This window comes from Toxotes jaculatrix, chromosome 11 (assembly GCF_017976425.1).
Source record: "Toxotes jaculatrix isolate fToxJac2 chromosome 11, fToxJac2.pri, whole genome shotgun sequence".
Lineage (NCBI taxonomy): Eukaryota > Metazoa > Chordata > Actinopteri > Toxotidae > Toxotes > Toxotes jaculatrix.
This window is the reverse complement of record NC_054404.1, coordinates 15,264,194-15,277,345: the sequence shown is the minus strand read 5'-3', so window position 1 is coordinate 15,277,345 and position 13,152 is coordinate 15,264,194. Positions and strand designations below refer to the sequence as shown.

General features: G+C 39.2%; 1 protein-coding gene across 3 annotated transcripts in view; it reads right to left on the bottom strand.

Annotated features, from left to right (window-relative positions):
* Positions 1–13,152, bottom strand: part of LOC121189347 (neurexin-1a) — a 233,719-nt gene that overhangs the window by 114,669 nt on the left and 105,898 nt on the right. For 2 of the 3 annotated variants that reach the window (XM_041049375.1, XM_041049376.1), the window contains exons 13-17: positions 10,552–10,674; positions 9,567–9,948; positions 7,991–8,181; positions 7,044–7,217; positions 2,939–3,058 (exon numbers count right to left, since the gene is read on the bottom strand). In XM_041049375.1, the coding sequence (XP_040905309.1) occupies positions 2,939–3,058; positions 7,044–7,217; positions 7,991–8,181; positions 9,567–9,948; positions 10,552–10,674 (990 nt within the window). Of the gene's footprint in view, positions 1–2,938; positions 3,059–5,699; positions 5,727–7,043; positions 7,218–7,990; positions 8,182–9,566; positions 9,949–10,551; positions 10,675–13,152 lie in introns of all 3 variants that reach the window. The other variant, XM_041049374.1, reaches the window with a different exon arrangement.

The window sequence follows — 13,152 nt, the reverse complement described above, 5'->3', positions numbered from 1 at the left end:
AGGATTTGCCATGCTACTGTATGTTCAGTTTTCCTCTTCTCTTTAATTTATTGCTTAAAAAATTATGCCAAGTTACTGATATCTCATTTTTCTTTGTACAGCTACAAACCTCAGAGGGAAAAAAAAGCATTTTCAGAAAGCCAAAAGTAAATCTGTGGTACTTGTTTAGAGAGAGAATACAGTAATTTAACATATTCATAACAAATCAGCAATTGGGATTGTCTCCGAAGATGAATACACAGTATATCAGATGACATATTCATTTTGTGTTGAATTATATTGCTTATTAGCTTTAAATTATTTGAAAATACGTGTGCAAATATTCTTTAGTCAAAACTTATCATCATCTCTGCTCAAGCATCTTACAAGATATAATGTATTTCCAAGGGAAAGGCTCCAGAGCTGCTATCTGTCTTTGATTTGATTATTTTAATTCACAAAGTAGATGAATGTTCCTTCTTGTAATAATTACAGTTGTGCTAACAAATTAAATCAAATTTAATTGCAAGTCACTGTCACCTACAGTTTTTCTTTTTTAGCTGAGACGGAGTGCACTGGAGACGAATCTCGTGATTATAAACCGATTATAACCAGCAGGAAAAACAAAAACAAAAAGCATCAATACACAATTTTCTGCTCAAAACAATTTACATTTTGAATTTACAAGAGTTGAACGATGAGACGGTATTGTTCTATCAGACATAACCTTAGTTCCCTTACGATTTATGACTGACAGCTGTACAATTCATCCTGGCTGTAAATGTTATGGGGCCAGGAGATGTGAAATGGAGTTTTTCTCCTTGTGAGAGGGCAGGATGCCAAGAATACCCACTGGAGAAATATCTGGAAATGCAGCAAGCTTCCCATGAAAGTTGCTTTCCCGGAGACCCATTGCTCTGTTGTAAATTGCCTGCATTTCAGCTTATGCAAATATATCTGGTAAAAAGTGATATGTTCCTTAGAGATGCTTCTCTCGTTCCCTCTATCCCCATGACAATCCATCAACACAGATAAAACCCAACCATCGCCAGCTTCATTTTTCCCTCTCATAGATTTTCTTTGGCAGAGTGAGGCTGTCTTGCATCACTATTCTGAGGACTAGTTCAGTTTATCCGGAGTGAACAAGATTTCTTGGAGAGAATGTTTTTGTGGCTACATATTGCATCCCTTGGGCCTGCACATTGATCCGTCCTATTGTTTTCCTTATTGTTTTGTCAGGTCAGCAGGAATAATGAGACCAGCTACAGTAACTAGACTCAGCAGGTAGATCACTTTGGCTCAGATTTAATATATGCATACATGTCCTGTGAGCCTTTTTGCTCCCAGTGCTGAAATGAGTTCTACAGGCCTGCTCAGGATGAATATGTATGACAGGAAGAAAAAAAAAAAGTTCCAAACTGCATTTCTTCCCCCTTTAATGCACAAGGAAGGTTCACAAGGAGTTCGCCATCAAAAATATCCCTCAACACCTCCAGCATGAGCCCTACTCCTCTGTTGATCCAAACACGGTTTGCGGAATGAAAGGAAGAGTGAAACGAGCAGAGAGGAGGGCTCGGATCAGGACGAGCTACACTCACGCTCACATCTCATGGACAGAAGAATCCTTTTAGTGTTATCATAGGCTGCAGATATGTTCAGGCTATGAGGCTGCACGAGAAACTATTAACACTTTCTTTTGATAACAAAAGACGGGGTCTTATCAGGATGGTAGAAGTGACACAGAATGCATTAACATTTATGTTGCTCTCTCCTCTGCTTTTGTGTCATCTCCAGAGTGCCCACTCTGTTCCTTTCTCCTTAATGCAGTTCAGCACTTTGCCCATTCACCCCTTACTGTGTGAACCGCTGCAGAAGAAAATAATGACCATACAAAAATCCCCTGTGCATGTTTGGCATAAGAAAGTAGCCCATTTTCTAAAAGTGGAGCAGACATTACCCTAGTTCTCTCAAAAGCTAAACATTAATGAGTAAATAGTCCCTAAAACCAGATGCCCATTTAACTGTCTTTAAGAGAGATTAATATCACGGAACTTTTAAAGTGCATCATCATCAAAGTGCGTCTGAGTATATATATGTGTGTGTGTGTGTGTGTGCATGTGTGTGTGTGTGTGTGTGTGTGTGCCACTCAATGCAATACTCAACAGAATGCATCCTGGTCGAATTTAAGTGCATCTTTTTGTAAATGTCATTTATTTCTTTTGCTTGTTTGACTTGTTGTTGATGTTTTATTTAGCAGAACACAATGTTTGTTGCTCCCTCTAGTGGTACATCTTCAATCAAACTTTCATGAGCTCTCACTGAACTGTCAGCCAGATGTCACAAATATGGAAGCTTCCGCCCTTCAGTGTGACAACAACTCACTGAAGACAATATGTACTGTATTCAAAGAAGAGCTACTGAAATAAAACTTGAGTCAAGATTTATTCTAATTGACCTAGTTACAACATATCAGTCACCAGTGACAGTAGACAGCAGAGTCTGGGCTTTCGCTTAGTTTAATCGGAGAGTTTACAAAGCAAATTATTATCATAACTCTGGCAAACACCGTGCTTCGTGAGGACACAAACATAGCGCACAGACAGGAAACCATAATGAGCTGGGATAATATGAATGCTGTGTGAGCGCATAGGATAAAAATGGCCCTGCTGCTGCTGATAACACCCACCTTTAAACGCATAACTCCAGGATTTTCTGGAAGTATTTAATTTGCTTGACAGATGGAATGAATTATGCATCTAATGCTGTATGATGTGTGTGAGGAATGTCATTTTGTGTGATTTATTGGGTCCTGAATGAAATGACTCATCATTTAATGTTATTGAGGGGCCACCCTAAGTCAACAAAAATGCATGTTTACTATGTATTTTTCTTGCTTCTATGAAAATACAAAATAAATAAAAGTCATTTGGACTTAGAGAATTAAGAAGTGGAAGCTTACCGTCATTGCACAGTGGTCCTCCGAATGTCGTCATGCTGCAGTCACAGCTGAAGCCCTCCCACTGCTGAAGGCACACACCCTGGTTGGCACATGAGTCCTCCTGGCACGTAGTGCTGGGGCCTGAATGTGGAGACAAATAGCAACTTGGTGAGCGGACCTTTATAACAACGGGCAGCTAAGTCTGCAGATTGACTCTGCAGTGAAATTAAATGTCACGCAGAACATACAGACAATAGGCTTCTGCAAATGGAAGCATACACAGGACAAACATACATGTCCTAGGCCACATTGGCCACTGCGTATTTAGTCATTTTTTTGTTTTCTTTCCACAAATACTATTGCAAATTTCCACATGGCTAACTGCCCGCCTCAATCTTCAATGAATTTTACTGTTTTCAGTATATTAAGACGTATATTAAAAACAACAATAAAAAAAGAAACATCTGAGGTATCACATTAGTGATTTAAATATTTTATTTAATGTTTTATATTTAAGAAAAACAGAACGCAGAATACTAAGTGGAACAGTATGGATTACTGGTCACAGCCTCCATTTACATTTGTTTTTTGAACAGCACAGAAGTGTGACTTTAAACTGTGTCTCTTTCTTGATTATTGTTACACCACCAAGTAAAGTGTGTCTGCTTTGAATAATTCACTCTGAACCCAGTTCTCCTTTCCTTCTCCAGACTGTCACACATCCCTGACCACCTGTGGAGATGGTTTGTGCAATCAGATTACAATCTGCCTTCAGTGTATCTCACACACCTGTATTTTAAGCGCCATCTGATTGCAATCGAATCACCCAATGTGTTATTATCAGCCGTGAATGGGATCACAGGACAATGATTCTCAGTTCCTAAGCAGTAGGGTCCTGAGTTATCCATGAGCTTTTAAGTAGCAATGTAACAGTGTTTCCAGACGTGTTTCCAGTCAGAGTGTTTGTTGCCTGTACAATCAGTCGGTCAGTCGTTCTGTCAGACTGAGCTAACATGCAGCAAGTATATGGCTGAACTGAATGTGTTGTCTGGCCGTCTGTTTGTGTGACAGCGGTGCAAAGCTAGTTCAGATAATGGAGAAATGTTAGTGGAATGGCAAGGGTTAGTGTGGATGAATGTTGGTATTATTATATATATATATTTTAATTTCAAAGAAATGAAAGAACAAAGAGATATTTTAACCACTGTAATTATGGTGGTTTTGGTCTATTTGCCAGTTTTTGGCCAATTTATTTTCAATCATTATTGATTATTATCAACATCTTGAATAATCAAACTTACATTTATGACACGTGAACATCACATAATCTGAATATTAACATAAACTACTATATCCATTCATGTAGCACTCCCCTTTACAACCACCTATTTATTTAATAGTTTAGTAATTATCATTGCAATGGCAGAGTGTGTGTTTATTTTTTAATTTTATTGTTAATTCATTTTCACTTATTTAAAATGAGTTGCTCTGCAGTTGAATACAGACATACATTACAATCTTATCCTTATATATGATTTTTTCTTTTCCTGAATAAGGTGCAGCAACAGTGGTTGCTGCTCAGCCACTGAGTAGCTATGGTAACTGCTTAATAGTTTAAGCATTTGCTGCAGCCCACTCAAGGCTGAAAATGCAAAAAGCAAAACACTGTACACAGTGTACATTTTGCAACAAAAAAAGAAAGAATGCAGTTTAATTTGATGACTGCAAGTGGCTCTGAAATACATTTGAATACATTACAATTCAAATTACATGTAACTACACAACATACTAATGATTCCACTGCTTAACTAATCTTTCACATTAAAATATGTTTAATGTGTCACAGATCTAATGGGTCCTAAATTGACTTGACTTGGCTTATGAATCAAGTAAACAATGAGCCAACAGATGTGTAATGGCGTACGTCTAGTTAATATAAGACATGAGAATTTCAAACAATTAAGATACAGAATTACACATTTCTTTCGAGGCTTTCCTGTGTCTGTGATGTTTTCTGATTTGTATGTAAGGCATAAAGCAGAGAATAATTGACTTAATTAATTTGAAATTTATGTTAATTACAAATTCAGCAGCTACAATGTAGTCATACTGCTATTTCTGTATGTAAATGCATCTGAATTGACTTTAATTACTGGCCAGTGGTGCTATTTGTTCTGTAGCATACTTTTAAACGTTAAATTTTAAAAGGTTTACGCCCGCTGCTAAATATAGTTCCCACTTACAAAGTGGTAACAGAGAGTAAGAGACTATAACAGGAATATGGCATTGATAAACATGAGACTTATAATAACAATGATTTGATTAATGTAAACCATAAAAATGATTTAAGTTTGACTAAGAACCTCAATTTTAAAAAGGAACATCATGCAGGAGAAAACATTGTAATTAAGACTATTATAAGTCATGCAAAAGTATCCTTTACATGGACAGTATGTGAACAAAAAATGAGGAAAAAAAATACGTAACCACAGTTAACCAAAGGTAAGTCCAATAAAAACAACATACAATATGTTAGTGCAAATCAAAGTGTGAGGCCCATAGATTGTGATACAAGATGGTAATGATACTTGTATTCCTATGGGATTGAAGCCCACTCCATATGGCTGGTGGGTGAATGGCAAACTAGACAGTTGTCTTGCTCAGGGAGATGCGAGAAGTGTGGAGGTAGAGACTGTGGAGAGGTGGGGTGGGGTGAGAGTCATTACAGATGCAAAGAGGGGAGGGATATCAAACTCTGTATCAAACAGACAAAGCTATCTACCTTGCAAGTCAGCTTTCATCAATGCAACTTTTGTCGGCAAAATAATAGGAAAGGAAAAGGCAAAGTATACCAGCTGTTAGTAAAGCACCAAGATGTCAGAGATGGAGCAACAGAGACACAGACTGTTGAAGCAGGAGAGACAGAGCGAGGAGTGAAGTGTTTGTCCTCAAAAAGAGCCAGAGGGGAAAAAATGTGCTGCATAATGGAGGCCGGGTTAAGTCAAACTGTAACAGCAACTAGGCTCAAAATGGCATCAGTAATATGAAGTAAAGGCATGCAACTGTTAAGTCATTATGATGTGAAGTGGATATGCTTTGTCCATGATCCAGTAATATTAAAAGTAACAGAAAAAAACAGCATATTTTCTCTCATGCATATTCTTCAATGATTCCTGCTTTATTCAAATACCATCCTCAACTATATGCTACCTCCTGACTCCATCACCACAGTCCAATAAAAGCGTTATCATAGAAGCCATTTTCCACTGAGAGCGGCCACTGATTCTGTGTGGTATACAATGAAAACAGCAAGTTCGACAGACCCGCACAAGGTGCTGAATTTGATTACATTTGTAATGTTGGAACATGAAAAGATCAGACGTTGCGTACTCAATAGAAAAAGAGTGGATGAATTGTGAAATTAAACTAAGTGAGTGACGATGAAAAATAAATCAAATATTGTCTCTGGATGTGGTGCACACATTAGACTGGGCAAATGATATTCATGCATGCAACAAAGGCTTCATACATAATTCAAAAGGATTGCTTCTGGCAAACTCTCAGATCCAGAAAGCATGCATAGAGCAAAACAGAATGGGGATAAAATGGGAAATAACACTGGCAGTACAAATATGGCAGAGAGAATAATCAGATTATGGCCAAGTGAAACAGAAATGATTGCCTGTGGAGGAGTGTCAGAGCTTGATGCATTCTAACAGAATACTAACACACTTTATGGATGTTAAATTATGTGCCACAGGTTGGCAGTGTGGGTGTGCTTCACAATTTGTGTGTGTGCGTGTGTGTGTCCTTGTCGGACAAGTGTGACAGTGGGAAGACTGAGCTGCAAATGCATGGTGCCGCAATGACACCCTAGGTTAGTTTTGTGATAATGAGAGGAAACTAAAGTGATTAAGAGAACTGAAAGAAAACTTTTCTTATTTTATCACTGAAATCACACTTAAAGGGAACATGTTTTTTTAAGTTTCTGTCAATTATCAAATGTTATTAAAGTTATTAAACCAAAGCTTTATGTAGTTAACCCCACAGACAAAACAAGTTTGACAGCAACTTATCACCAACAAAAGAGTGTTACGTGTCCTTAGTGGGCTGGGGGTCTACTCACCTTCACATCCTCTCTCTATCTGTCCCACACAGTCCAGAGCATCTGACATCAAGTCTGGGAGCCGCCCGTTCAGATCCACTGATGCCAGACAACCTTGGAAACCCTCCTTGGCATGCACCAGCTTGGGCAGCTCCTTGTACATCTCCTTAGCCACCCCACCAATGTAAAGGTTACCTGTAAACAAATTAGAAATATGACAACACTGACCCCCAGTGGAAAGAAAACATGGTACAGAGCTTACCATATAATGATTTTTAAGGTGAAGTCAAAAGCATATGATTTTAGACAGCATTGTAATTTGGCTTGAGCTGAATTTGAAAGACCAAAAAGTTTGAGATGTATTTAATTAATGATAACAGTTATTTGATAAAGTTTTTAATGCCCGGGAAGAAGTGTAGGAGGTTAATTAATGTCACTTTTGCTTGAAAAACACTTTTCTAATTGCATCCAATGACATTTTCCTCTGCTGTGACACAAAAACATTTTTTTTCATGTCCAAGCCAGAAATTCGTCATCCATTTAGTATTGATTCATTAAAGATTTTTAATAACAATAATTACAACATTTTCCAAGGTAGAGCACTAATTATGCCAATATTCTTCCAGGTGGAAAGTTTTTTTACGTTGTTCACTGAAAATTCTTTCAAATTGCTTTCATCCAAGGTTGGTCAACTAATCACAAATGGACTTTTCTATGAACTCCCAGCTCCACATGCACACCATTAGTGTTGGCTACTGAACAGACAAGGGCTGGGTTCTTGCTCCAGGGTACCTTAGTGGTGGTAATGAGTGAGGGCCAAGCCTTGCATTTTCACTCCAACCCCCCAGGGTTTATCCTGCTGCTGCAACCTGTCGGCCACAAACCTGTTCTTCTCACCTCCAGGCCACTTCTGCCCCAATTTGATGAAATCTTAAAAGGATATATAAATTCACTTCATGCCTACACACCTTTCAGGTCCAGGTTTTTGGCTCCTGTGGTCGTCTGTGTGGTGATCTTGGTATCAATCTTCACAGTGTGGAGGTTGTTGGTGTCCCTGGAGATTAGGACATTGTGCCAGTGGTTGTCGTTCAGGGGCTTGTTGGAGTTGCCTTTGATCAAGTGGGCTCCGTTCCCCAGGTCAGATACATAGTGCAGGTAACTGAAACCAGATATTGAGCAACATGAGAGGATTCAAAAATGGACAGGACTGGAAGAACATGAAAGCATGGCGTTACCACAAACACTTAAAACCTAGAATTGAATGTTAGGTTTTGCAGTAATATAAAAAAAATATGCAGACATTTTTTAGATATATAGTATATAAATATTCACGTCCAAATTCCTTACAGCTCTTTCCTAAACCTTTATTTGTCACCAAGTATTTAATGGATAGCATACATCAGACTATGGCAAGAATATTGACATAATAAAGTAGAAAAGTCTAATGAACCTCTGAAAACTGGAGCGGGAGTGGGTATGTGCATATAGTTGGTGTTGATGTGTTACTGCATCCAAATGTATAGATATAAGAGTATCAGCAAGTGCAGCTGTCTGAAAAGGAATTAAATAATTGGCAGCTTGCAAAAGGTTCTGGGCTGTGCTGAACAAATGGGTCTTAAACTCTCTGGTTTATTGGCAATTTATCATTTGTATTCTCATTTTAATTAAAATTAACGCCTTTAATGTTTAGCATACTGAATAATACGTTAACTTCAGGCATTACTTAAAAGAAGGTCATTCTATAGCAGCATTTCAGCAATAAGAAATGCACCCTTGTGTAGCTGATTCCCTTTTATGTTGGGTATTTGTTGTGCCTTCATGAAGATTTAAAAAGAACAGTAATAGCCAACAGCTCTTTCAGAAAATATTCTGGCATGGAGGTGATAAGAAAAGCATTTGGATTCTCATAATAATGGCATAAAAAGCTGTCAAGAATTATATTCTGTTTGGAAAGTGTCACACAGTGTGAAGAGCTTCATTATTTAAACCATAATCCATTTATATGGATATTCTTACATAAATAAACATCTTGCTACACTAGTCTAAAACTAATTCAACACAGTTAAACGCTTTTTGTTTTTCACATTTGCTGGTCTTTACACCTGGTGGCAGGTAGGTCTGCTCTAAAAAAAGTCATGTGTGTGTAAGGAGGAGAACTGAGTAGTTACTGTAACCTGAGAAGTGACAGCCACAACAGCTAAATAAAAACATGAATGCCGCCTACACCAAATCAAACTTCATCTGCAGGAGAAAAAAATTATCCGATTAGTGGCAACATTGTTGTTTGACAAATCATCTCCTAGCAGAGCGGAGCATTAAAAAAAAACCAAACAAACAAAAAAACACAGCAATGACTACTGCACTAAATACAGAGTCAGATCTACAAAAAAAGAACAAAATCTTTTAAAATATCCGCAAAAAGCCAAGTTACAGCACTGGAAGACTTAACAGGAGTGCATCTGAGTGTATCTGCTGTAGATACACGGGAGAGCACTCAAAGCATCTGCACTAATACTTTGATAAAACATGGAAGCCTTCACTTACCCTTTGACCAGCTCCACCACGATGAAGTCATTTCCATCCCCGCTGTTATAAAGGATGAGGCCATCAGGGGAGGTGGTTTTGAACTGAAAGAAAAGGTGCATGGAGTAGTAGGCCTGCAGAGTAGTGAGGGTCACGTAGCTGGAGCGCGACTTGAAGGTGACGGGGTCAGCAATGATGTTCTTGAAGCCAATCATGGCGTTGAGCTCACAGTAATCAATGTCGCCATTTTTACAGAGGTCTATGTAGGCCATGCCATTGAAGGAGAGGCTCTGGAGGTGGCCAATGAAGTTGGACGGCACCATGGACAAGAAGCGCTTCTCTGTCACAATGCCTGTCTCAATGTTATGGAACTCCAGCTGGGTGTGGTCGCCCGCCATTTGACCTTTGATCAGCAGAAGAGGGGGAGGGAGAGCAGGTGTTATTGGACGTATATGGCATTCAAAGAGGTGATGCTTTGCAGTTAGAGGATCAACTAATGACAGTAACTCCACATTGTAGAAATCCAATATGAATTAAAGTATAACAAATCATTTCTACATTCTCTAAGGCTGTCTGTCTTAATAGTTTTGTTGTAAAATGAACAGTAGCATTAATTTATTGGGTACCATTCTCCTATAAGAACAAACTTGAACACTGTTCCCTGTTATTGAATTCTTTAGCCTTCTTATCTAACATCATTATATTAGAGGACAAATTTTTAATATTTCCCGATGAATTATAAAGAGCAACATTTTGTCCAAAATGGATAAGAGAGCTTCAATAATACACTCTTTCAAAAAAAAAAAAGACTGAAGGCTCTCTCCAGATGAGCAAAACATCTAAACCTGCCACAGCACACCACAACACGGAATTATCAAGAAGTCTTTTATTCTGTAAAAAAGCTTGTGTCTTACCTAGAATCTGAGAGCCCAACACATGTTATGGGTAATTTAAGTTTACAGGGGGAAAATACTATTCTGTCAGAGGAACAGAGGATGAGAAGTACCTTCTACAGGCGGCAGATCATCTACGGTCAGTTTCAAACTCTTGCCCCTCCTGAACACACGTACTGTGTGCCACTCATTATCGTTCAGATTCTGACCCGCAAAAATAGTCTCTGGACCTTTGCCTGTAGGACAGTCCAAACAACGGTTAACACACATGCATGCATACACACACACAGATAATAGAAAGGATGAGAGACAGGAGATATAAACAGAATCAGAGAGGGGGGAGATCGAAAGGAGGACAGAGTGTGTGAGTTAAGTAGTTTGACAGAGACAGAAAACATTAAGGTAAACATAGTTAATGGTCCATAAAAAACACATCATTCTGACTTGCATTTGCTGTACTGCACCATTAGATAGGTCATCAAATTTCTGGATTCTCACTGAACACCATTTTCGTCAAATCGAGAGGAGGGAGGCAGTAATCAGGATGCCACATTACTACTACCAACAATATTCACACTAACATGTACAGCGTCTGTGTGGGTTTAGTTAACATAAGAAACAAGGGATAATTAGACTTTCATTATAGCTGGTCTCTTATTTCATGTGATGTATATTTTTTTATTATTATTCCTATCACACCACTTGGTGGCAGCAAATGACTACCAAAAGAGCAAGGCACTTAACTGAGCATCACTCTCCATCTTGTTTACCTACAGACTCTGCAGCCCGGTATTTGATTTCTCTCATGTCCACCACATGAAATGAAATAGTGATACGCAAAGAAATACTTGCATAATGGAAACAGTGTGCTTGGCGGTGAAAAGAAACCTTTTAAAGCAAAACAGACAGGCCTTTGTCCCTGGAAAATACAGGAAATACAGAATGTGATTTTCACTAGCAGCCTTGAAAATGAATGAGTGTTTTAGGAAAAGCAGCACGTGACAGGTAGCTGCAGTAACACTGGAGAATCTGCAAAAATTCTAATATTAAATCTAATGCAGTTTCATTAAATCCATAAATAATACCAAATAACCATTCATTCATGACATTTAAATAAGAAAAACTACTTCAAGTCTCATAATAATTCCTTCACTCAATCCTGAAACCTGCATATTAATATTCTGTGTGTCACTGCTCACAAATAGTAAAAGAGATATCAAACAGAAGCACGGTGCCAAAATCCATAGTGATTCCAAATAATCAAATTTGGAATCACAGAGAAATCACTGCAACTGCAACAAATCTCTGTGATCTCATGAGCACAAAGAAAAAAAAAATCTCTCCCAGATACACTTCTGAATTTAAAAATTCCAACATTGGTCCAACTGGGGCAACACATTATTTTTTCATGCAGCCTCCGTCTTAGAGCATCTTTGAATTGGTATATGGCTCTGATGTTCCCCTCCTGGGCACACATAACCAAACAGGCCAATGAGGACGTACCACTGTGACAGTATTAAAATCCCCAGGCTCTGGATACCTTGCCCACTGTGGGGAGCATTTCAGATGGGTGCCAGGTTCATTCCCCTGAACCCATTTATGGCTATTTATTTCCTCCTTTTCTGCAATCTTCAAAGCCCCAATGCAATGTGTATGCAAATCTGAGGATGCCAAAGTACTGGGACACACTCAATCTCAGAGGCACAGTTCTGCTTTGTAAGCACTAAACACCGGGGCAGGATTGAAACCAGACGACTGGCGAGGGATTAAGGATGAGAGATATGAAATAATGGGATGGAGTTGGACTTGAAAGCATGCTTGATCTTTGCCTTCCATCATCCTGTCCTTGTTGCTCTCCAAGGAGGAAAGAAAGGGAAGGGGAAAAGAGGTCAATCGTATTAAGAAGCACATTCCTGCACAACATCCACTACTGTAGGGCCCCGTTTTACGCTTGTTGTGCAGTCTGTGGTCCAAACTGCCAGGTGCTGGCCAGACATTAAGGGCCTTTTGTCCACTGTCTGCGACGTCCAGCACTCTCTAGTGCCCTCACTGATGGTGATCTATCTGCAGTGATGGATCTACAGTGATCTCTCCCTGCCTCATTGACTTCAGGCCCAAGGGAACAGTGGAGAAGTGTGGCACAGGGCAGCATGAGAAGATGTGATTATCCAGTCAATCAGCTCTGGCTGGCTGGATGACAGGCCAGATACTGGTGCTGCCTGCCCCCGCCCCGGCACTGTGACTCACCCAGGTGGAGAAAAAAAAAAAAAAAAAAAGTCAGGGACTTGCTGACCAAGCAGCAGGCCACCACTGCTGGATTACCATCAACACAGACATCAAAGCCAGCACACATGGATGAGAAAGCTTAGCAGGCTGCCATGCTAGGCGACCTGCTTGTCCAATCAATGCCTTGCTAACTGAAAACCCATTGCGGAAATGTTTAAGCAAGCAGAGGTTAAATGGTGTTAAAACAATAGATGATGACAATCACTACTAATCTGCTGTTTAGTGCCATTTGCACTAATGTTTATTCATTCTATAAACTGAGACTGCTCCATACTGAACATGCTGAAAGGCTGTTGCTCGATCTAGCTGCCATCGCATTCCTGAGATCAGAGTATTTTTAGCAGTGACTGCATAATCATGCCATGTTAACTACCTGCTGGCTTGACAGGAAAGTCCCTCAGCATGCTGTAACTTTGGGGGATGTTCGC